Below are 26,200 nucleotides of genomic sequence, written 5' to 3' on the forward strand. Positions count from 1 at the left end.
GTCTATATGCAGCTGTACCCATGTCTTTGTCCTCAGGTATAACTTATAGCTGAGGAAACTATAGGTTTCTTATAGCTTCATGCATCTCAAAATAGACACACAAGATTAGACAAGATTTTGAATGAAAAAATAGAGCTAATATCATTGTCATTTCCTATATTCAAAAAATCATAGACAAGTGAGGTAAGAATGAGATCACTTAAATATCCATCTCAAAACAAGGTCTGTTCAAGCAGATTTTTTGGGGACACACTTAGATACAAGTCTTAATTAATGATATTCAAATTATTACTCCACAAATGAGGCCAACCATATCTGGGGCTACATCAAAAGGAGGTGATTCTGCCTCTCTACTCTGCTCTCAGGAGACCCCACCTGGAGTACTGTTTCCAGTTCTGGAGTCCCCAGCATAAGAAGGACATGGAACTGTTGGAACGATCAGAGAGCTAGAGCACCTCTCCTATGAAGACAGGTTGAGAGAGCTGGGCTTGTTCAGTCTGGAGAAGAGAAGGCTCCAGGGAGATCTTATATCAGCCTTCCAGTACCTGAAGGGGGCCTACACGAAAGTTGGGGAGGGACTTTTTAGAAGGGCATGGAGTGGGATGGGGGCAATGATTTTAAATTGGAAGGGAGTAGATTTAGACTGGATATTAGGAAATCATTATAAGGGTGGTGAGGCACTAGAACAGGTTGCCCAGGGGCGGTGGATGCCCTGTCCCTGGAGGTGTTCAAGGTGGGGTTGGATGGGGCCTTGAGCAGCCTAGTCTAGTGAGAGGTGTCCCTGCTCATGCCGGAGCGGCTGAAACTTGATGATCTTTAAGGTCCCTTCCATTCTCTGATTCTATGAAATATGTTTCTCTTGCTACTACAGAACTAAGTCCCAAAGTCGCTGAAGAATGAATGAATTTCAGCCTTCCTGTCAGAACGATACACCAGGCTTCTTTAACAGATCTTGGCATGGATGGCATCATTACCAGGATATTGGTGCTGCAGAGACAATCATCCTTCCCTCTCTGATTGGGATTATCTGTTCATCAGGCTTAGTTGGAAATATCCTCATTGTGTTCACAATAATAAGGTATGAATTGAATACATATTGCAGTAAGAATTTTTTACTAAAAAAATAAATGATGACTCGAGTAAGGAAGTGAATCTCCCAGCAAAGACAAGGATAGCAATTTTTTCATGTTTTGTTTAGTCATTGACATTTACTTCTCATAAAAATGATATTTTAAAAAAATTAAAGCGTGACTACAGATAGCAGTAATGTATGCCTGCTTCAGGCTTTTCTGTTATGAGAAAGCACTTAAGTGCCTGACTGACTTCAAATATATTTGAGGAAACCAAAATACAGGTAAAAAAAAGGTAAAAGCTAGACTGAATTTCAAAGTTTAGTTATGGTACAAGGCAGGCATTATAATATGTTACAAAATACTTTTAAGATCCGTTGAAATATAGTCTTTTTCTCCTTTGAAAATCGTGCTTCTACCTCAGATTATTCTAATTAACTTTTGTACATTTACAGCAACTTCCAAGAACTCATTGCTTTTTTCCAGCACCATCTTACTTAAAGTTTTTTGGATCATAAAATGTGACTCTGCCATCGTTTATGCAAGAAAATACCTTCTAGCCTCTTAATTTTAACAAAAGATTTATTTTTCTACATAATAAAGAATTTGATGTCAAGTGGCTGATGCTGCCACAAGTTCTAAATCCATAAGCACGTCTCTTGAAAAAGTGGCTTCTATCTTCAGCACATATTTAACATAAAGATTTATGACAACATAATAGTGATATATGTCCCACTCTGGAAGGATTAATTGATGGACTCAACCCTCTACATACTGTCCTTTTAAAGATTTCCAAAGGCCAACCTAGGACTGTCAACCCCTGAGCTTTTGGAACCTTCCTTTGAAACTAAGAGAAATCCAATGCCTGGTACACTCAAGAACATTGTAGAACATTCTGAACACAGAAGAGAATAAATGTGGAAACAGTATGTCTGAATTGAACATAACAGCAATATGACTTTTTAAATGTATGAATGAATAGAAAGGAAAAAAGAAATCATTGAGTTTCTAAAAATTAATTGTAAAGTCTCTAAAATAATAGGCTGGGATGAAACTGAGAAGGAACAAAGATTTTTTTTGTCCCTGGTGAAAAGTCTTTGTCTAGCTTAAATAAAAATATGAGAGACAGAAAGAATAGACATGGACAATTACTTGGAAAAAAAGAATATAATTTAAACCATATTTGTGTTCAAATTTGTGGGCATGAACATTTATATACAGGAAAAGGATTTGAAAACAGTGCATAAAAATCTTAATGTGGTAGTTACCAACACTAAAAAAGACAGCCACAAACTTCAGACTCTGTAGATGAATGTATATTTAAGATGTAGCTACACTTGAAAAATAACCATGTCAAATTCTCACCTTCCACTGAACAGATCTGATTCTACTCAATGCCTCTGCTTCTGAGTTGTATTGTTTTCTCATGCATACATCTAAATTTTGTTAACACCACGGAGTCAATTTTTAAAAGAGAAAGAGGCTAGATTATCACTCTAATAAACTAGAATGTTATCTGCTACTTTCCAGTAGCAAGTCCTTTTCAGATGGTAAAACATGGTAAAGAAAGAAACTTGGAAATTCCACTCCCCAGTTTCACTAGCACTTCTGCCAGCTAGGCACAAACATTTTAAAGTGCAAATTAAAATTATATATTTGCAATTTACTGGAATAAAATAATTAAAATCCTAATGAAAGGTACATGTAAAATACATATTTTCACTGAGATTGAATTTTAAAATTAACTAAATTACTATTGGCTGGCCCTCCTTGTGTGAATGAATTTCATCCCTAGGGAATAACAGAGGGAGTTGAGATATGTTGGTATTTAATTAAAATGGTGAAGAAAATGCAGGAGTTCAGTATCAGACAGAAGTACCCAGCAACCTTCATCCCAGCATCCTACAAAATCTGGTCTGCAGTTCTGCCAGTACGTATTTTATGTAAACCCACTGACTTTGGTGGACAGACTGATGGGAGAAGGGCTGGTTTTGTATGGCAGAGGAAAATGTGGTCCAGACCACCCCATGTAGCCACATTATTTTAAAGGAAGAGTATGTTATAGAAAAGGGAATCAAATATGATTTCTATTATCCATAAGTACAGCTTTTCAGATTAATTTGATTTTTTTAATGAGGAAATTAATAGCAAGTGGTAAAATAGCATTTCCTAAAATAGAGATTGCAAGTGTCAAAACACTTATTACTTGCATTCTGAGCCTTCAGATGGAGAATGTGTACTTGCAACTAAATGTAGTGTCACCACCAGAAATTCATAGAAACCACTACATGCAGCTAGTCTATTCAGATCAGAGGTTTTGTTAACAGATTTTATTTTGTCATGTTGGAAGGTATTAACTCAGATAAAGAACAATCTAATGTGTTCAAGACTTATAACAAGAAAAAAAATATCTAAAGTGTGGATGGTACTAGGTGATGTTAATAGGAAATGAGTTTCCTGAAACTTTCAGGGAACGAGTGATTGTGGGGTGTGCTGGTTTCAGCTGAGATAGAGTTAAATTTTCTTCCTAGTAGCTGATATAGTGCTGCAATTTGGATTTAGTGGGAGAAAAATGCTGATAACACACTGATGTTTGTAGTTGTTGCTAAGTAGTTGTAGCATCTACACTAAGTCAAGGACTTTTCAGCTTCTCACGCCCTGCCAAGAAGCTGGGAGAGCATAGCCAGGACAGCTGACCCACACTGGCCAACGGATATTCCCTACCATACAGCATCATGTTCCCTATATGTACAACAGAGGAGGCTAGCTGGGAGGCAGATCTGTTTCTTGGAAACAGATTGTAGAATTGTTTATTTTCTTTTTGCATGTGGTGAGCAATTGCATTTGTGCATCACTTGTGTTATTGTTATTGTTGTTACTGTTATTGCTATTAATATTATTATTATCTTCCTTTTTGACCCTATTAAACTGCCTTTATCTCAACCCACAAATTTTGGGGTTTTACCCTTCTTATGGAGAGGAGTGAGCAAGTGCTTGCATGGTGCTTAGCTACCAGTTGGGGCAAAAACCAGCCAGATTTCATATTTTCCATCGGAGACCCGGGGCAAAGTGCATGCGTATGTCTAATGAGATATGCCGGGGAGATGCGGCTGATGTGGGGGAGTCATACAGAAGACTGTCATACAGAACAAAACAGATAAAGGATAGAGGAGGGAGTAGAGCAACAGAGATGCAATAACATTTAATAGCACAAGGCCATTTAAGTTTTTTTAGTAGTGGGGTTTTTTTATAAATAGCAAGCACTGCTGTCAGTTAGAAAACAACAGAGGAAAACTCCAGGGATTGCTGTGGGCTGTCAATAGGGTAATTCTGCGTGAGAAGCACACACAGCTGTAATACATGTAAGGTTTTGCCTTTCAGGGGGCAGGGTGGTGGGGAAAGGGAAATGCTAATGCCATTCTCCAGGCTCATAACAAGGTCTGAAATACAACTCTCACCAACTGTTTCCAGGAAAGATGAGATATTCAGATTGGAATAAGAGCAGAAAAGAACAACTGTTAAAACCAGAGGAATGGAGAACTATGAAAATTCACCTAAACAGGAGGTGGGGTGGTGTTAATAAAAAAATGCTCAGAGGTGTATGCTTGCTCTCTGTAAATCAGGATCAAATACAGTAGAAAAGGCAAAGGAGTATTTAAACTAAAGGCCAAAACTGTTACAAGAGCAAGTGGGGGTACAGCTCAGGAGTTATTAAAGGCTGATAACTAGAAGGTGATTTTACCTTCTACATTAGTGATGTCCAGGGATAGCCTTCAGTAGGAGTAGTGGAAGTAAAATGTTGATTTCTGAGATGAAATTACTCTGTTATGAGGTCTTTTCTGATCTTGTTGCCTGTGATAGACGATGACCCAGTTCTGTTAAAGTTTTATCCCTCCCAATCTTAGGTTCCTGCTTTTCCTAAAAAACCCCACCCGATATGTTAAATAACATACCCAGTACCTTACAACATATATCAGCTGTTCCATTCTTTATTCTTTATTTACAGCAAAGCTAAGTGCTTCTGTACTGTAACAGCATGCTGTCAGTTTACTCTGATTTCTGATTCTGTTTTAGATGTTTCAGAAATAAAGAACCACATTAGAAATGCGGGGTTTCCCGTGATGATATATGGCACAGCAACTGATACGTGTCTCTAAGTGACATTATCTAGCTTGACTGTGAGATTCAGCTTAAAATTAAATATATTTTTGGACAAGAATATCTTGGACCATCTTCTGTAGCTATTGCTAATCTAATGTTAAACATTAGATAATGTTGTTATCCAATAACAAATTAGATGGTTGTATTACTTGGAAATCTTCAATGCTAGATATGGTCAAATGAAGGAAGGCACAGAGGCAGAGATATAGAACAGAAACTTTTGTGTAGTTTTTCATAATAGGTACTGAGCAAGATTCAATCTGGCAAGTTTGTATAGGCCTTATTCAATTATATAGAGGTGAGCAACATTTTTAACCTAACTTTGATTTTTCAAGCCAGTTACTTACATCTCTCCATGAAGAAACATTACAGAGAGTAAAACATATCATCTTTGTCAAATACCTACCTAAGAAAGGATAAATTACCTCCAGATTTCTGTTTCTCCGCAGTGATTATAAGAGCCAAGATCACTTGGAGACATTAGAGGACTAAATTTCAAACTGATAAAGTTAATTTAGAATAATCCCATAGATTATCCCAAGATACTACCTGATAAGTATTTATATTTTTTTCCACTCTGCGAAAATAACATCTTTGGGAAATGTTCCAAGAGGGAGTGCAATGTGTGTTTACCAGCACAAAAGGGCTGCAAGACAGTCTTAAGTAGTTACAGGAATGCTGCTATCAGATGTGTTCTTATCAGTGACTGAGTACTTAGGTAAACTCCCATGAGACCAGAAGGGAAGGAGACTATGATTAACATCAGAGCTTGAAATTTTTTAAAAAAAGCTCCTTCCAAGTTAAGCTGTTTTTCTGGGAATGGCTAAATATTGTAGGGGAGGTCTAGCCTGGGCAGGAGGATGACTTTAAAGCTGGTGCAACCTGCCATTGTAGACCTAGACCATGAGGGATACCACTTCCACCTTTCCAATTTGAAGAAAGGGTTCGTGCTTGTGTTTTTTAATGTGTGATACTTATAAACGATTTTGTCTTTGACCTGAAAGATCACTTCCAAATTAGCACTTAATCTTCTAGTTAATGAAGACTCTCTGTCCAGGAGGGTATAAATAAATTCTGATGACAGCACATTGTGCAGTCAGAGGGGATAAATAATGACTGATGACAACACATAATGCACTTGTCATACTTCTTGAAGTTGTTACTGGAGTGACAGCCAGTATATGGATTATCACATTGTCGTGTCTGCTCAACACTTCTTTTTTTTTAATGGAATGGGATCATGCAAATTCATTTTTAATGAGTTTAATCTGTAGAAGTAGAATTGAAGGTAGGACTAACCGCAGATCTGACATATTCACAGATTTTACAGAACAGCCATTGTGCTTTTGTAGATGTTTCATAGCGTGTTTCAGAGATGGAAATTAACTTGGCATGAGTGGAAGAATGAATTGACAAGCTAATATCTGCAGTTTGAGAAACTGCTGAGAAGTTTTCAAATCTGTGGCAAGAAGGGAGAAATCACTGAAAGGACAAAAAGAAAAATGTTTTAAATTGAGGCTATTGGAATTTTTTTGTTTTGTGAATTGCTTTTTTTTTAAGTGATAGTTTTGGCAGGAGGTAAGCACCACTGTCCCAGTAAAATATAGAAAGTTGCAAACTATAAAATGTTCCAAAATTATTTGAAATTATAAAGTCTACGTGAGTTACCATTTAAATATTGTTGCTCTGAGCAGCTACCACATGGAGCTATAGAAAAATCTGTGTGAAAATACATGTTCTGTCCTTTGGACACTGATATAAAAAGTCATAATTTTCTGAACCTCAGTGTAAAGCACGAGGTGGTGGGCATTACAGCACTTCCCTTTACATCAACCGTGGGACAGCTGTTCAATGTATACTTTTTGTTGATTAAATTTACCATAAAGTTTAGAATTTGAGGTTGTCATTCTGAGTCCAACAGTAATTTCAAATTTAGTGTGATTTGTCCTGTTAGTATGAATGTAATAAAGCAGAAAAAGGCCATCTTAACTTTTCCATAAAATTACATGTACAGGCAGTTTCAGATGCTTTGAAATCTGTGTGTTTGAGTGTAATGGTACTGTTAGACACCTTGAAACACAGTTTGGGGTTTTCTCTTCCTAGAGATTTTGCATCTTTCAAACCTAAAGGGTGAGGAGGATGGAGGAAGCAGATCATATATGCGTCATTCTCTCCACAAGCTCCAGTCATTAGTGCCAAGAAGAATATTTTAAAGATGTCTGGCTTTGGTTTCAGCATCATAACCAGATGACAGTGAATCATACTTCATAATTTATTAAAAATGTTTGAAAAAAAAATACTTTTGTCTGGCTCATTCACTCTAGTCTAAATTTGTTTCTTTGGAAACATAGTTTCATAGGCCTATAGCATATTTCATAGCCTATAGCATGCAGTGAAGGCAACATGAAAGATATGAAATTAGGAACTCTTCTCACATGCCTTCCTTTTAGGAAATGGCAGTCATAGAATTGGGCTTCTGAATGTGATTTCTGAGTAGCCAGGTGGAGTTCTTCCAGCTGCTGGTTCTTCTGTGTCTTCCAGTAAGAATTACAAATAAACTGATACCTTGCAGTGGACTGGGAAAAAAAAAAATTGGAGATATTGAGAGGGAGCCTAGACTAAGGTGATTTCCATATGGAGACCATGGACCTTTTTAATAAAGTCCCGTAATTAGAAGAAATTGTATAAATATTAGTTCTTTTCAAAGATGCTTTGTGCTTCTTTCCTAGACTTGTACAGAATAAGGCAATTTACAGTCAGAAATTCTTTCAATTGCACATATTACATTCCTCCAAGCCTAAGTCAAGGTGTGTACTAAGGCAAGGATTGCATTTTGGTAAAGGAATCTTGGAAAGCATATGCATATATATATATATTCATATATATCTATACATAACACAAAACCTACACAATATAGATATTATGAAACTGATTAAGTCAAACTCTCAGTGCTTAGATTTAACTTATTTGTGATCCCTATGTATGTATAAAAATCATGAGACTATCCTAAAATGTTTGAATGCATAGTGGTTTTTTTCAAGATCATTCTTCTTTCACCAGTTCCCTTTTTGTCTTGAGCACTTGACAACCTCCTCTCTGCATCTTTAACCAAGATTCAGCCCTGGGCCAACTACATAACAGGAAGGCTCTGATCTCTTCTACTATAGAGTTCCTATGTCCATTGGACCTATGTTTATCTGGAACACTTTACAGTTTTCAAAGGAGAATATGGATAAGTGCAGATACTAACAAATTAAACAGCCCTCTCAACCTCTATTGGAAAACAAAATTTTGAACAATATTTTTTTTGAGCCTAAAGTGTTTATTTTAAAGTATCTTTGGGCTGATAACCTTCCCCTGACTCTAAAATAGCCGTTCTGGTGGTGTACTTATTTGTGTGCAGTTCAGTTTTGAGGTCTGCTCTACCAACAGTATCATTGAAAAACAGTACAATAACTATGTCAAATAATCATCTTCATGTCTTCCCATTTATTACAGAACACAGAAGAAAACTATTCCAGATATCTACATCTGCAATTTGGCTGTAGCAGATTTGGTTCATATCATTGGCATGCCCTTTCTCATTCACCAGTGGGCACGTGGAGGCGAGTGGGTTTTTGGCAGCCCCCTTTGCACAATCATTACCTCCCTGGACACATGCAACCAGTTTACATGCAGTGCCATTATGACTGCAATGAGTCTGGACAGGTATGTGGTTTCACATTAGCATTCCATAGCCCAGGACGATAATAGCTGACTGTGTTTATGCAAAGCTGTAGTAATTCAAGAATGAAAAATGCCAACAGTCATGATTACTGATATTTTGAAAACTGCAGGAATCCTTTTCTGATGTTTGTGGAAGTATTTTAAGCCTTTCTATAACATCATGATATGAGCAAGGCCTTAAAGCATCCCAGTTACCACCTCTATTACTGGTCTGGGGCTTATCTTTAGAGATGCAGTTTCTAGTAAAAGCTAAATCTAAATTTGTTTTAACCATTCTTGTTTAAGATGAAAAGTTGGCTCCCAGACACACTGCAGAAATCTACTGTACCTGTTATTTTTTAAAATGTTTATTAAAATGCAGCAAGCATGTAACAAGAATTTTAGCTTTTATCATAACTAGATATTTCAAAAACAGCTTCTGTACATTCTTAATCTTAAGAAAAAAAGTGACCAAAATCAAGAAAAAATCAAGAAAAGTCTGCTCTGGACCAAATAAGTCTTCTTTCATATGTCGGAAAGAACATGAAGGAAAACAAAAAGGCAAATTTTCCTGCACAGCAGGAATCACTAAGAAGACTCTAGGAGAAAGAAGCAGAATAAATGCATTTATAATTGGATAAAGTATGGCTATCATAAAGAGGCACTAACCCATGATATTAGAAGTCTTATTTGGTTGACTTAAAAAAGATCCAAGAAATTATCAATTTGTTTGAAGTTCGATTTCAAAAGTTTTTGCATTGATTTTACCTGAGCTGGAGTTAATTTCCCCCAGAGCAGCCCTCACAGCGCTGAGCTGTGTACTGGTACTTGGCAAGGTGCTGGTAACACACCGGTGTTGTGGCTACTGTTGAGCAGTGCTGCCACTCATCAAAGATGTCTCTCCAACATTTCCCCCTCCCTTCAACAGTAGGTGGGGGTGTGCAAGCTCTAGGGAGGAGACACAGCCAGGACAGGTGACCCAAACTGACCAGAGGGATATTCCGTACTGTATGATGTCTGCTCAGCAATAAGAAGCTGAGAGAAAGGGGGAGGAAGTGGGGGCATTTGTTGTTTATGACATTTGCCTTCCAGAGTGATGTGTACTGAAGCTCTGCTCCCTATGAAATGACCAGATATCACCTGTAGATGGGTAGTAGAGATTAAAGTTTTTGTTTTTCCTTTGCTTCTGTGCACAATCATTGCTTTTGCTTTATTGAACTGCCTTTATCTTGACTCACAGGGTTTTTTCCATCTTATTTTTCTCCCCTCCCTATCCTGCTGAGGAGTGGTGTGATAGTGCAGCTTGGTGGGCATCTGGCATCCAGCCAAGGTCTACCCACCACATCTCTGTTCTTAAAATTGCATATGAGAAATGTGACACATGACAATCTTTTCCTGTATTCCTAAAGAATTTACACATAGCAGTATCTTTAGTCTTGCTGTTCAGAGAAAAAGATTTGTGCAAAAGATAGTAAGTATTAAAGCAGGAAAAAGACTAGACAGGCTTTTTTCCCCCAAACTACTGGGAATAAGCCTGTGCTTTCTTTTCTATTTCAAGGCAAGCTTTTAATACACTTCAAATACATTTGGTCTTCAAATTACTTCTCTCCCATTTGTTTTATCACTGCTGATACCAATTATGACACTATAGCCAAGAGAGACAAATGTTTTTTGGATAACAAGCCACAAAACCATTTAGTACGTGATAGTTTCAGTAAAGCACCCAGGAGACTTCATTAAGTGAAAAGATAAAAACAGCTATTATGAAAAAAAATCTGTGGAGTTTATCAGAGTGTAAAATCATCCCACATTCATAATAAAAGCAACAAACATTAGAACTGTGGCTAATGCAACATTGGACATCTTCTGGGGGAAAATCATATGAGGAGTAGCTGAGGGAGCTGGGGATGTTTAGCTTGAAGAAGAGGAGGCTGAGGGGAGACCTTATCACCACCTACAACTACCTGAAAGGAGGTTGTAGAGGTGAGCGATGGTCTCTTCAGCCAGCAGACAGGAGGTAGGACAAAGGGAAATGGCACAAAGCTGCACCAGGGCAACTGAGAGTTGTCAGGACCTGGAACAGACTGCCCAGGGAGGTGGTTGAGTCACCATCCCTGGGTGTGTTTAAAGAAAGGATAGATGAGGTACTTAGGGATATGGTTTAGCATAGGACAGGAATGTTTGGACTTGATGATCTTAAAGGTCTTTTCCAACCTTGTAATTCTGTGATTCTGTGATTCTGTGATTCATGTCCCCTTTCACATTTCTCAAAAATAAAACCACTTCAACAGTGTTCTACAAGCAGGTCAGACCTGGGAAGGTGGTTCCAGAAGAAGCCTGAGCTGAATAAAATTACTATCACATGTAAATTAACATCTGTCCTATTACCGGATAATGTTCTTATTCCCATAAATCCTCTACTTCATAATAGGAGTGACCTAAGTCATGCAATGGTCCAACAGAGGATTTAGTATTTCAGCATTTCTTTTTGCAAATCAAATTTCTTTATGCAATCTTAAGAAGTGGCAAAACCAGCTGTTTTCTCCATGGAGCTTTGAGGGTCAATTTATGAAGGGTACAATGTGTAAAACTTTGCTTTTCACTACTCACGTTAATGCAGAGTAAAAAAAAAATTAAGGAAAGCTGTAAAAAGCTATGCAAGTTGTGTATGCATGTAAAAATTCATAAGAAAGTTTCCTAAACTGACATAAAACATATTTTTAAATACAAATTCATGTTTGTACCACAGGTGGACATTATATAAATTAAACCTGTATGAATCTGTGGTACCAGAACTTTTGCCTATCGGTCAAAAAAAAATTTATATGGAGCAACTCACACCTGTTCTCTGAAAAGGGTGCACATGGGCACACAGGGACAACAATCCCAATACCATTTTTCTCCCTGTGCATCAAAAGTAAATTTGTCTGTTCAATGAAAACATCACTGACCTCAGCGAAATCAGAGCTGTGTAGGCTGCAGGCAGCATTTTCTTGATCCCAAATACTGATATACTTTCATGCTGTAGTGTCTGGTGAGACATGAGAGATGGTGAGATGGGTGAAAACCGTGTCCAGTATGATGTCCCACACTAATGTTGTTACTTGGAACATTCCAATAAGCCTCTTGACTTAAACTGAAGATGAACATTGCAATTAGCACTGTTACTGGCCTCTTTAAAATGGCAAAGGACTGCTTTGACTTATGACGTTTATAAAAGGAGCCAAAACTTACACAATCAAAATTACTGATGCAGACTCAGAAGTCACATCATTCCTTATTCCTTAATGGCATACAAGAGGCAGCTGACTATCTGTGCAAACCTGGATTATAAGAAAAGGTCTAATATTCTTGATAATGGTTCAGTTGTCTGTGATCCAAGGCATATTTTGGTATGGCACAGCTGTAAACCCTTGGCTCAGCCTCCTAAGAAAACTACAGTCAAAAGTACCTAGAGTAGAACCACATGTGTTAGGAAAGATAAGATTGCAGCCAGCCAGAAATAAGATAGTTCAGTTGGCAACTCAAAGGTTTGAGAAGAGAAACACTGGCACAAGGATATATAAAATACAAATGAGAATCAGGGAGCTTGAAGATGTTCCTTTTCTCCCAGGAAAATAATAAATAAATAAATAAATAAATAAATAAATAAATAAATAAGCGTTTATTTATCCTATTTTATGAGGTAGTGATGTCAGGTGATGTGGAAAACAGCCTGTGCTAATTCAGCTAACCTGTACTGGCTACTTGGGGAGGTTAACTCTGGCCTGACCATAACCAGGACACCTCTTAAGGCTTCAAGCACATAAATGGAGTGGTAAAACTCGGAAGATAAATCTGGAGTAAGCAGCTCTGTGACAGATGAAAAGAAACAGTCAAGTGCCCCAAGCTGAGACAGACAAGCATGCGAAAATATGATCCTCATTTGCCCACTGTTGTAATGTTGCTCAGAGAAATATTCACCAAGGCAGCGTCGCTGGTAAGGTGGGGCCATATCGCTGTGAAACTTAGGAGCTTTCAGTTACTTATAGACCAGAACCACCTGATTTGTCATGGACTAAACTTTTTCCTTGCTCTTCATACTCCTTTCTCCGGTGCTGCTTGCTTCACATGCAGCCACAGACACCCCAGCCACAGGAAAAGGTGAAAGAAAACCTTCTTTTAAAAGCTCAGTCTCCTGAGTAGCCTGCCATTTGCTGTGGAGCGTAGTACACTTTGCTGCCTCATGGAGCAATCCTAAAGCAGTAAGTTTTAAGCCAATGTAGATAATAAATGACTGATTAATGAATTAGATAATTGAGGCTAATTAGATAAATTAGTAATAATAATAGTATACTACATGGTGATGATATGCAATACATAGTAATAATATGAGACCATAAGATGTCAAATAGTTCATGATACTTCTAGAGGCAGGAAGAAAAAAAGTAAGGAAAAATTGAAGCCGTGTTTCCCCTCTTCTTGCCCCATACGAATGACAGAAGTATGACCACTTGTTTACAGCTCTGCTAGAAATCAGACAAGAAGACATGCCATCAGCTATAACACTAACTAGGAGCACGTGCTCCCATGAAACACTTTCAAAGTGTCACCTTGGCTTTCACGAAAGATCATAGCACATGCATTTGTTATTTGCCCAGGCAGCATTGTAACAGCAAGTTTGGCATAAAAGCAGAAAGAAATGTGGTCATAGGCACAGGTAACAGGCACTATGTACCTGGTACCTTGTTGTTGAGAGGTCTGCAGGCTCCACCACTGCCTCCTTCTCCAGCTTTCTGTGTCTGTGACGCAGCTCAGACACTCCTGATATTTTTTGTTTCGGGTAAGTATTCTTCAGACTTTTCCCAACAAAGGACTCTCTTATTACTGATAATTACTTTGTCAGATGAGGGCACATGTCTGCCTTTAAGTTCTATTCTGTGTTTGAAGTGGAAATTACCCCGTATTTTCAGAACAGCATGTTTTCCCAAATGCAGCGCTCATGTTTCATTTCACAAATTTATCACCAGACAATGGGCAAGATCGAAAATTACATCCAAACTGAGACAGCCAATAGAAACCCATCACTGCAACAGAATGGAGACAAAAGCTGCTTGATAAGTGTTTAGGGTGAGATTAATTTCTTATTGTCTGGGGAAGGGTGAATCAGAATACCATCAGGCTGGAATAAGTTTGAGTTCTATCAAGGAAAAGAATCATTTACATTTACATTGGATTGAATCTGGTGGCTTTTGCATTCTATTCAGTCTAATGATTTCCTCTTCACTTTAAGTTCATTAAATTATTTTTTTTTATTTTGATCAGATGAATATTAAAAATGAGAATTAGAAACCCAGACAAATTATCCTTTAGAGTCACATATTGGTATATGAAAATGTCCAGCGAAATAATCGATCCAGGAAGTGTGAGAAGTCACTTCACAATACATAGGGAAATGCACATATATACAGGCCAGATTTTAGTACCCTCTTCTACATGATTAGCAACCTTCCCTTTACTTTTGTCACAATACCATGACAACTCAGCTGTGTATCCAGAAAAACATAAGAAAAATGTAAGAAAAACTTTCACTGTGAGGGTGGCAGAGCACTGGTACAGGCTGTCCAGAGAAGTTGTGAAGTCTCTCTCTGGAGGCAGTCAAAACCCACCTGGACATGTTCTTGTGTGACCTAATCTAGGTGATTCTGCTCTGGCAGGGAGGTTGGACTAGATCATATTTTGAGGTCCCTTCCAACCCCTGCATTTCTGTGATCCTGTGAAAACAATGTCAACACTGCAAAAGGAATCAGGGTCAGCCATCCAGTAGGCAGTGGTGAGCACCTCTGGAGCTGGAAGATGTAGATTCAGTACCCATCCCAGGCTAAGGGAGTTTCTTTGCACGTGCCATTCCTTCCCTTAATGATCTTCAATGCTGGTTAGTTTTATTACAAACATTAATAAGTCTGATAACCACTAGTCTGCAGCTGCTGTCAAAAAGAACTGCGTTCACTGTAAGTCCAGAGCTGCACTGGGCTCTGGTTCTTTGAGCAAAGGCAATATCATCTGCTAAGCCGTACTTCACACGGTGCCTTAAGAGCCTCAGCCTTTTGCATTCTAACAGCCTTTTCTCTGAAGCTCAGTAGCTGGCTTTCTGCTGGCAGCTCTGTCCCCTGTCACCCAAGCTGCTGCAGCAGCCTTTCCCAGAGTCTTGGGGGCAGCATTTTCCCCTTGTTCCCACGCTGCGGATCTTGCGCTGTTATCCACCCAGCCCTGCACCTGCAAACCCAATCATGTTGTTACAGTGGGTTCTCATGGGAAGTGACTGCCACCAGCGTGAGAATCACCCCTTCCCCCTCCCTCTTTCTACCCTGAGGTCAAAAATTCTGGTTGACATTAGCAGACCCAAAAACATGCGTGTCCCGAACTTAACAGCAAGTCAGTGCACAGCCTCAGCAACGTGTGCTTTTGGCAAGGCCAACAGCATCATAATCAGGAGACACTGGTAAGAGTAAGTCCTGATGAAAACTACATTCATACTATAGGAGAAGCATTATAGGGGGAACCACATACTGCACCAGAAAAGAGACCCAGAGAAGGATGCTTGCCTGGAGGCCCGCACTGCTGTTCTTCCAGTCTCTCTCCTTTGATACTGATTTTTCTCTTAAATATGTGCCATCAGCTACAGACACTGGTAATTAATCTCTGTGCCTTGTGCAACAGAGTTACACACTCTTCATGAAAGAGCAAATAACTAGTGTTTTTGTGGTTAAGTACCTTGTGAGCTTAAGCAGATGGAAACAAAATGGAGATGTCACTGAAACCTCCCCAGGAAGAAGTATATGAAAGCACTAAGGAGTTTTTGTTTCACCCAACTATAGGCACCAGCCTCAGTTCTGTCTCTCATCCACAGCAGGCGACGGGCATGTCGAAGAGGTGACTCAAGGGAGTACAGGGAGCACAACAAAGGATGGGAAAACATGACGTGTCACCTTCCTTGCAGCCTGCGGAAAGAGGTGTGCCTGGTTAGGCACACTCCTTGCTCCATGCTACTGTCACCTTTCTGTGCTTCACCCACGTGCCCTGTGTCCATCTTCCACACTCATTTTCTCACAAATACCTCCTTTAATTCATAGTTTATTTGCTGGATTGGTGGGGAGGAGTTAGGGGGGTTTGTTTGAGGTTTTTTTTGTAACAGACATTGTAACTTTCTTCAGTATTGATCCTTTGGAAACATCTCTGCTGCTGGTTTTAAAAATAGTTGTAGTATTTGCTCCCTTACTTGGCGTGGAGATGTTGTTTGTACCACTTGGAAAATGAAAACAACCTCAAAGTATACGTAGTACACTGGTCTTTACATGGAGACTACAGTCAAATTTTGTGTAAAGCAGGAGTAATCACACATTTTAAGCACCTGGGAAACCTGTAAATTACTCACAATTACCCTGATCCTTCAAGAAGTATCAGCATCACAGGCTATTTCCATGAGGCAGCCAGTGAAACAGGAGAGGTAGCTGTACCAAGAACAGCACAAAGCTCTTCTCCTGTTGCAAATGTAGAGGGTTTCTGTTCTTTCTGTCACCATCATGAGGACTGAGAATAACTGCATTAAATTAGATACAGCTTTTTAAGGTATCACATGCCAGAAAAGCATTTCGCTGATTCTAGCATTAATGGCTGTTACTTTAATCTTATTTAGTGAAAAGAATTTGGTTGTTGCAGAGCTTGAATCATCAAATAATCCTATTTCATAGTAATATTCAAGCAAGTCTGGAAATAGTTTATTAGCACATTAAATACGGATCTTTCTTGATCTTATGCACTGGCTCCTGAATGTCATTGCTCCAAAGTTCAAGCAACTGAGGTGCTGCAGGCACCGTGTTCTGGCAGGCTGGTGAACCTGATGTGTGAAAAACAAGTACAGCATCTCAAGCAACATTTCAAGTTCTTGCAGGCAACATGTTGCTGGCACCTACAGACAAGGATCTTCTGGTCAGTATCAGATATTCACATTGTGTAAAATGTACAAGGACATACTAGTACAGAGACAAAGGAATGACAGGTATTGAAAGTTACTGCTGTCCAAGTAATGATATTTCTGGTTGTTTACTGGTATCAGTGCTGGACTAATGAATCCACAGCCTAATTAAACTTGAGGTTTCAGCCTGACAAATATCTTCTTAAGCAGTCAGTCACTTACTAAGCTTCGGCTCTCAGCCACGTTGAGGAAAATGCACAGCAGTGTTTCTGGTTTTAGCAGAGTAATGTAGATGCATACCAGGGTACCTGACAGCAAAAAGCCACATTCAATTTGCACATATTGAAGTTGGTGTTATACATTCCCATCTGGCTTCTTGTGGTTTTAACTATGTAAATCTGGTATAACTTCATCAAACTCTATTCCTTTATTTCTAATAATTTAATCACCCTAATACATGTCTATACCTGCTTTTCTTTTGTTCAATCCATTTAAGAAGGAATCATGTTATTATGAAGACTGTTCTTTGCAGGCTTTTATCCTTTTTTTCTGCATTTTTCTTACATGATCTGTGAAAAACATGTAGTTCCTTGATTGAGACAGAGCTATTTAATTTCTAGCTAAGGTATAGCTTGAGAGCAATAGAGAATTAATATCTAAAGGTCCTTGGTCAGAACACAGTGAAAATATTGCTTTCAGGTGGGGAAAAAAAAGCCTTCTGAAACAATGATGTTCTTTCCAAATCTGTTTTCTTAATTAGCAGAGCACAATTGCTGTGGGATTCAACACGTAGATGATACTCCTTTAGAAAAAGAGTGCATTCTTATGCAGTACCTTAACATTCATATTGCACAAGCTTGGACTGCTTTGTTTTGTTAGGCTGCCATTTCTTTCTGCTCTACAAGCACTAAAATTCAGTGACAATTCCACCAGTATTTAAACAGCTCTCAGTTTTATCCTTCTGACTTGTACAGGTTCTAAATATTCTGACATGAAGTCAACATGTTGGAATTTGGTAGAGAAACTGCTAATAGCCAATCACTAAGAAAATTGGTTTTGAGTATTGTTTATTTATATAATCTGTCTTTTTCCTAGCAGCTAGTAAATCATTCATTTTCAGTTAATTTCAGAAAATTACAGTTTCAAAAGAGCTTTATGACTATGATTCAGAGTTCTCAGTCTTTTTGAAAGAAATTGAGTCAATCTAACTCCCACATGAAAGACATGTTTCACTGCTGCTACCCAAAACTCCACCAGCATTATGCACAAATAAAAAACGTGTGGTATAGTTGAAAAGGACAGAATTAAAATTTTAATCCATTTTGTAGAGCCTGGTCATAAAGTAAATGTTTTCTACAAAAAAAAAAAGGAAAAGCCACAAAGCTTCCTCTCTCTTTTTTTGTGTGTAAAACTTTGACATTCAGGAGCTTTCACTTAGCTTTGTCGCTAGTTTAAGAATTATGAATTGATAAATGAATGAACCGAGTTTTCTCCATAAGTTTCATCTCACCTATTTCTCTTCAGCATTATGGTTCCACACCCACCCGTCAGCTCCTTCTGCCAGAGGTTAGGTTCTTCCACCTGCCCTTTTCCCTGTCATGGGGAGCGATTTGGCAGTCATGGGGCCAAGACAGAAGCAGAAGCCTCCAGTCACCAACAATCTGTGTGACAATGGGTACAGCCACCAATAGGAGGGCTAGGACCTCAGCAGTAGACCTTTCATCACATATCAGAGGGAATCATAACTGATCATATCCTTAAGCTGGCAGCAATGCGACAAGAATCATCCCCCTGCTGATGTCTCCACTGGGAAACCCGGGTCACAAGAGCTGTATCTGCTGCAGCTTGCCAGTGGAGCACCAATGCGAGGCTGGTTGCTGCTGCTTTCTGGTTGTTTCTTGTGGTTGTACCATCTCAAAGCCATCACAGGCCAGTGCTACTGCTCCCCTCAAACTGCTTTGCAGAGCATGGTGTGTTTGACAGCCACAAAGCAGTACCAAGACCAAGGGAAATGTAAATTTTCAGCCTTCATTGCATACTCTGCACCTGGTACCTTTTATCCAGGTCTACTCTGGTCTGAGTATGCCACATTGTGTGCAAATGATGGATAGAAAAGGGTTTCTTTGCCTTTGTTGAATTTATTCTAAGTTGTTAAATTAAGGTCATGAATCAGGTAGTCTGCTCTTATCTGGAAATGAACATGTGTACCAAATGCAGTGGACTTTGTATCTACCCTCCTCACTCCTGAAAAAAATAAAGACAGGGAAAATGCCCCCTCTTTAACTTCCCCTTTTTTTTTATTACATGAATTTTTGCATTTAATACTCTGTTTTCAGCTCAAAGATTGCCCACTTTAATCCATTTTGATCCAATAGATTAAAGTTCACCCCGACATTTTACAAAACATGAAGGTCATGAAAAAGAAGTTGATTGTGTTTTCTTGTCACAAGCTGCTGCTAACTGAAGGTTACTTCCAAGGTAGCAAAGTCCTTCAGTTTTATCTTCAGTTATGTGGGGACTAAACATTCAAATTACTACTATAAGAGACTTGAGCACTCCTAGAATTCTATTTTTTTAAATAGCAGTGTTGCCTGTATTAAATGATGATCTCCAGTCCTTTTCCAGAACTAACTTTGTCTCAGATTTTGTCACTGCCTGCTTCTTGTATGTCTGATTTTTAAATTCTCTCTCCTATATGCTAATCTACTATAATTTATTTTAAACTCTTATATTAATTAAATAATGTTGTGACTAAAGCATGATCACTTGTTGAATGTTGAGGGAATTAATTGAATAAAAGCCATTCTGGTATGTTGTACGGGCAACTTATTTTTAAAAATGCCTTTTCTTTCCCTTGTGATGGCTATGAGAATCTTTATTTTGCTGTAGACAATATTAACCTGAATATTTTATTGTTTTTCAATTAAATTGTTGTTACATCCTTTTACAGATACCTCGCTCTTGTCCAGCCGTTTCGCCTAACTCACCTGAGAACAAGATCAAAGACAATTCAAGCCAATTTATGTTTATGGGTGGCATCACTTATTTTGATGTTCCCTGTGTGGGTCTACTCAAAAGTAATAAAGTTTAAAGATGGTTTGGAAAGCTGTGCTTTTGATCTAACCTCACCTGATGATGTTCTCTGGTAAGCTTTCAAACTTGGGGGATCATGTCTTCAGCTGGTTTGAGGATACCACCCCTTTTATCTTTGACATCCCTGATAGGCAGATGGATGGATGGAAGGAATAGAATTCAAGCTGAAGCTGAGCCTTGTATCATTCAAATCATTACATCTCAGATTGTATTGATAATTTAGAGGCAACCCCAGCATGACCAAGTTCAGCAAGATGGCCCCCACATAGTAAATGTATCAGTGGAAGATTTCAGTTTCTCCTTATCTTTTCTTGCTTCATTTAGGTATCTGTTGTTCACAAATGGCTTCCCACTGCCCTTTCTGGACTGCTGGACTGTCATGTTTGGAAGATGTAGATCGCAGAAGAGATTAAACACTTCAAATTACATACTTGACTTTCCAGTATCTTATGGCCAAGCACAGTCCTTACTATTTATTGAATTCAAACTATCTTGCTGAGTGATGACTAGCAAGGAACATATAAGAAAATTTTAATTTTAATTAGCAGAGAGCAAATTTTAGCTGATACTGGGTGGTTTTATTTTAGCAAGGTCATGAGACGCCTAATATGCTAAAAAAAATCAGAGGAAATAGAAGAAAAACAGGGTTGAACGGATCTGGGGAATTCAGTCTAGTTCATCCTTTCTCAGATGGCATGACCAATTTTCAGAGGCTTGTTTAATTCCACATAAGAGGTGTTAACACAGAAAAGTGTGAAAACAAGTTAAAGTAGACTCTGGTAGACAGAGTAAAAGACAATTGACATCAATAACCAGAAAGTTTAACACATTATTAAACTCTCAATCTGTAAAGCAACAAGAAAAACTCTGTCTCTTTGTCAGGAACAAACTACAACAAAACAACCTAATTTCCTTCTTTGTTGGAAGTTCTCCAGTTGATAAAGAATAAACAGAAGCAAAATAACTTGAATTGTAACAAAATAACAGCAAACCAACTAATTAGGAAAGATGGTGTTGATTAGAATACACCAACAATGCAAGAATGTGTGAAAAAACTGCTCAGAAAGTGGTCATCACTGGTCTACAGTCAGACTGGCAAAGTATCAGGTGACTAAGCAGATTGTCCTGCATAAATGCTTGCAAGAATTTTCACTAATTTTACAGGTGCTGGAGCACCTGTAAAGCACACACATACAGAATTTGGGGAGCTAAGAGGTAGAATTTATAGTTATCTTCCTGTAGTCAACAGTATTCCTAGAAGTGCTGAACAGCTATTTGAAGTTCTAGGTTATTCGTTGCTACCCAAAGTAGGCTCCATTTATCCATAAGCAAGAATCCCAAATCAGAGACTACTTTATGAAAAGACATCATTTATTTTAAATTTATGAGATTGCCTTTGTGTAATCACCTTGTTTGTTCTTTTTGCATTTTGTTTTACAGGTATACACTTTATCTTACTATAACAACTTTCTTTTTTCCTTTGCCACTGATAGTTATTTGCTATATTTTAATTTTGTGTTACACGTGGGAGATGTATCAGCAAAACAAGAAAGCAGAAAGGTAAAGGATTATTCATGCTTCTTCCTATGTTCTGCTCATACCACAAAGGTTTTATGTGTAACAGGCCAAAAGGATTATTTCTGAAACAACATTTAGGCACAGCATCATGTAACTTTCGGTGCTTCAGATGCTGCATTAGGTTCCCAGGAAACAGGCTAGGGACAGGATTCAGGGGCGTGAGCAAAGTAACCCAGTTAGAAGGAAACACAGAGGAGAAAGTTATGGCTGAGACCCTCAGTTTATCTGAGGACAACAAAAAGGCATGATCCAACCCTGCACTTCTGGCTGCAGGAAGACACCTGCCCTTCGGCATCTTGTCTCTCCAAGCCCTCATTTCAGGGATTAGGAAGTGCTGGGAGGATCTGGGTGCTATGTCTGGTGCCAGCTGCTGTGGCCTGAGAGGGTTGCAGGTCAGGTGTTTCCAGGCTGCATCGCCCCTCCTGTGGGAATGGGACTCCAGTCCCCATGAAGATCCCCAGAAACTCTTCTCAGCCTAGGGGAGCCTGGGCAATAAAAGAAAATTGACAGATAAACCATGTGAAATACAATTTCCCGGTTTCTGTGACAGCAGCGCCTGTTCAGCACGTTTTGGTTCTAGGAGTACATGCTTTGAATTTTAGCTTTTACCTATTTTCTGTTAAAAACAAAATTGATTTCCATTTTGGTCTGTTTTTTAATACCTCAGACAGGAGGATCATTTGTGTTTTTTCTTTCAGTCTCCTTCAAGCTCATAGTAGCCATGTTTTAACTGGATATTTCTGTTCCAGCTGTTAGCAAAAATGTAGCCATAGCTGAAAAGGAGTTAGAAGGTATATAGCTCCTGTGTTGACAAAGATTAAGCATTTTTAATTAAAATAATTGTCAGCATTTCATCAAATGTGTGTGAACAGTTCTCAGTGGTTTCTGTATCGGTGTGGCATAGGATTTAATTCAGCCTAAGTAGAGGAAACAACAGTATGCAAACAACAGAAAAATGAAGTCATTGAGAGCTGGCCTTTGCATGCACTGTAGGTGAAGTTGGTCTCAAATAACTGCCATTTCATCAACATCCTCAATCCATTGCAGTATTTTCCCATCTTGACTTTCTGTGCTAGGGATTCTTCTTTGTTTTGCAGTTACACCACCAGTATTCCCAGGCAAAGAGTCATGAGGCTCACTAAGATGGTGCTTGCTCTGGTCAGCGTGTTTGTGGTAAGCGCTGCCCCTTTCCACGTGATCCAGCTTGTGAATCTTCAGGTTTCTCAGCCAACCTTGACCTTCTATGTGAGCTACTACATCTCCATCTGCCTCAGCTATGCCAGCAGCAGCATTAACCCATTTCTTTACATCCTACTTAGTGGGAACTTCCAGAAACGTCTCCGTCGGTGCACAAATGTGGAAGTCAGGATGGGAGAAAGGGATGTCAACATCATTGAAAACACCCTCAAGTCAAGTTTTTGAAAGGAGGATCTTCTCCCAAGAAAAATGCATTACCTATGTGTACATTTTATTGGTTGCAATAATGTGCCTGATGTCACTTCCTTCATGAAAGTGTAACTCAGAAGTGGCTTTGTTGCTTGAATTGCACCAGCATTCAGCAGATACAAGAGAATCTACAGAACTCTTGGAAGGTTAGAGCTCCTAGCTCTCTGCAGAAATGTTCTTTACTACTGTGCCACTGCTTTTTTTATTTTTTTTTTTTGGATGATGATGATTTCTACATAGAAGAACCAAAAAAGAGGATTTTAAAAAGCTCTAGTCCTCTGATTGTGAGAAGATAAAATGACTGTGGCAGGCATTTGAGATCCGACACTGTGTGAAGTCATGGAAACTGTAAGTTAATGACCAAAAGAGACTTAGTTACTGATGACTCAGAAGGGGGTAACTATTGATTTTTCTCCTATCTACAGCTGTCTCATTTGGCACTTGCTCCTGCAGCTATTAAAGGCAGGGGAGAGACGTAAAAGGCCCTTTTGGAGGAAAACTACTTTTGAATTAACCTTTGTACATGTCCTTGCAAAGAAAGAAGTGAATTCACAGTGTGCGTCATTGGAAATTATTAAACCTAAGCTTTGAAAAGGACTGTGTGTTTCAGGGATGTGTCTTTGCTTCTCTTTTCTCAAAGTCCCTGCTTCCAAGACAGGCCTGAGAGGGCTGTTCAGTCATGAAAGAGCTCAGTACTGGTCTCACTGCAAGTGCAGAGAGGAGCTTGGTGCTTGGCCAGGATGCAGACTCACTCATTTCATGAGTGGTAGAAGAATGCCTGTTTGTTTTCAACACTTAATCCACAAGATTTCTAGTAGCAGGGTGTAATCAAGCAATATTATTGGGACCTTGCCAGCTAATACAAAAAATTAGTTTTAAAAAAATTTCTATCACAAGAACTAATGTTCTTGAGAGATTCACATTTTTGGTGTTCACCACTGTGGGTTTGTCTGCATCATGGTCTGAGACGACTTTCTTTTATCTTGGGACTACACTTCCCACTTTATTGAGTGAAGATAACATTTTACTAGGACCAGAAGTTTTATGGCTATAGTATTCTTGATATTCAGAGACCTGATGAGTATGAAACTCTTAGGATATACCCCCTCACACTTGGGGTAGGCTCCCATTTTCTTGTCTTGTCCCAAATGGGCCTTTTATTCATTTACTTGTAGCGCTGTGGAGGTCACACTTTGTGATTCCCATTGAATTACCCACAGCAGGACCCCTGGCACGGGAAAGAAGACAATGTTTTTCACCAGGGGAAGACTAGGCTGAATGTTCCCAGACTGTGGATTGAGGTAATGCCCTGTCTTCTCCTGCCATCACATAAGCCTTCACATATACAGAAAAAAGGGTTTAAGGGGGTTGATTACACTATTTGTAATGTAAAGCCAAAGTTTTAGGTAGAAAATGCATCATAAAGCATTTTTGATGGTATTATTGTAATCATAGTAGTCTAAGGGAATACGCAAGGTAAACTTTATGAGTGGAAGAAATATCGTCATTAAACCCAACAGGATAGCTGCAAAATTATAACATTTCAACATTTAAGGGTTTGTTCAGATCTGAAAAGGTCAACTTTTTCCCACTACATGAATTAGTCCTTTAAAAGTCTTATCTCTACCTACAGGCCTTGTCATTAAAAATAATTAATAATTCAGAATACAATACTTAACACTCATAAAAATGGCAAAATAGTCTTTTTCATAGCTTTGATGTTTTCCTCTTTTGTCTGTCACACCTCCACTTTTAAAGTTTCTGTGCTTCTGAGGTCATAGCAGTGAAACAAAACCACAGAAGCACAACTATATGAAATCATCTTAACATTAAGGCCAACGCAACACTAAGAAAGTTGTTTACAGTTCATTGTGTTCTCATCTTCTCCATACTGTTTTAATTCTCTTTATCTGAAAATAAAATGTTTGTATTTCAAAGAAATTTGTGCAAATACTTGATTTTTTTTATTTACTAGCCAGTACATTCTCTACGTTAATGAAAGTCCATAAAGGAGTATGATGGAAATAATTCTTTTTCTTTAATGTTCTGGAGCATCTGATCTTGATTATGCTGTTTCCCACACAACTAGAATTGGAAAATAAAAAGCAGACTATAGATATGGGAAAAAAGGAAGATATTGCAATCCAATTGAATTTTAAATAGCTCTTAAAGCTGAAAGGTAGGTGATTTAGTATGCCTTTCAGTTGAAAGATTGTTAATAAAGAAAATCTGGATCTGAAGGGAGAATGCTATTGGGAAAAACGTCTAGGGAAAAACAATGGAAGAGCAAGCAAAGGTGAAGTATTGCTGGAATCAAACTGGTACACTGAGTACATTCCCTGCTGATGATATGTATTCCCTAGTTTTGCCACTGCATCGTCATGCATAACTAAAACTGTAATTTCAAAACGTTTCCTTCAAGATACTTGCAATCTAGGGGGTAGTATCTGTGTACAGATAGGGGGTACAGTCATATCTTCGGATAATTGGGGTGTTATTACCGATTTTGCATGTAACGCTTGTTTAAAATGCAGCAATTTTTGTCAGGTCAATTAAAATTGTGCTGCAACCACCATCCAGTTCAGGATTTCAAGGGTAGGTGGGGTTTTCTTCGTATTTATGGTAATAGGCTGAGGGGGAAAATATTCAGTCATTAAATCAGAGTGTTTCAGGTGACAGTTTCAAAACATCAGGAAGCCAACCCCTACTGTACTCTAGGGCAATTTGGACCTGAAACGTCTTCCAGAAAATTGGACGTCAAACCCACACAAGCAAACTGAATGCCTAAGTGATATTGGATAGCTTAGGACCTGGCAATGGTATGATATATGCAACATTCCCTATCCAGTAAAAGCACTCAACAGACTCACTGCATTTTAGGTATGTATAGTCTCACGCAAGTTTAAGCATGTATAGTCTCACAGAAGATGTATGTGATTTACCATACTGGGCTCCAAACTTTCTATCCAAATGTCACTACCATTTGGAGATGAATTTACAGGCATACTCAACTTACAGGTATGTGCAGAGGGAGAAGAGAGAGAGAGGATGTCTGCGCACAGTTCCTAGCAGGTAAGTGTTTGGAAATAATTACAGACATAATTAACACTTGAGAGGTGATCTTGCTGAGGAATGCAATAGGAAGACTACTCTTGCCTTCAGAAATGTTTTCTGGAGCTGGATTTCAAAGGGC

At 38.7% G+C, this 26,200-nt stretch overlaps 1 protein-coding gene across 1 annotated transcript; it reads left to right on the forward strand.

Moving 5' to 3' along the window:
* Positions 1 to 896: 896 nt before the first annotated feature.
* Positions 897 to 22,983, forward strand: MCHR2 (melanin concentrating hormone receptor 2; the record flags this gene model as incomplete). The annotated part of the gene is made up of 5 exons (XM_084261309.1): positions 897 to 1,078; positions 8,730 to 8,939; positions 19,841 to 20,035; positions 21,424 to 21,543; positions 22,659 to 22,983. The coding sequence occupies 5 exons, from the start codon at positions 897 to 899 to the stop codon at positions 22,981 to 22,983; spliced, it is 1,032 nt and encodes a 343-aa protein (XP_084117435.1).
* Between the last annotated feature and the right edge of the window lie 3,217 nt (positions 22,984 to 26,200).

This window comes from Gallinula chloropus (assembly GCF_964237585.1).
Source record: "Gallinula chloropus genome assembly, chromosome: 3".
Taxonomy (NCBI): Eukaryota; Metazoa; Chordata; class Aves; order Gruiformes; family Rallidae; genus Gallinula; species Gallinula chloropus.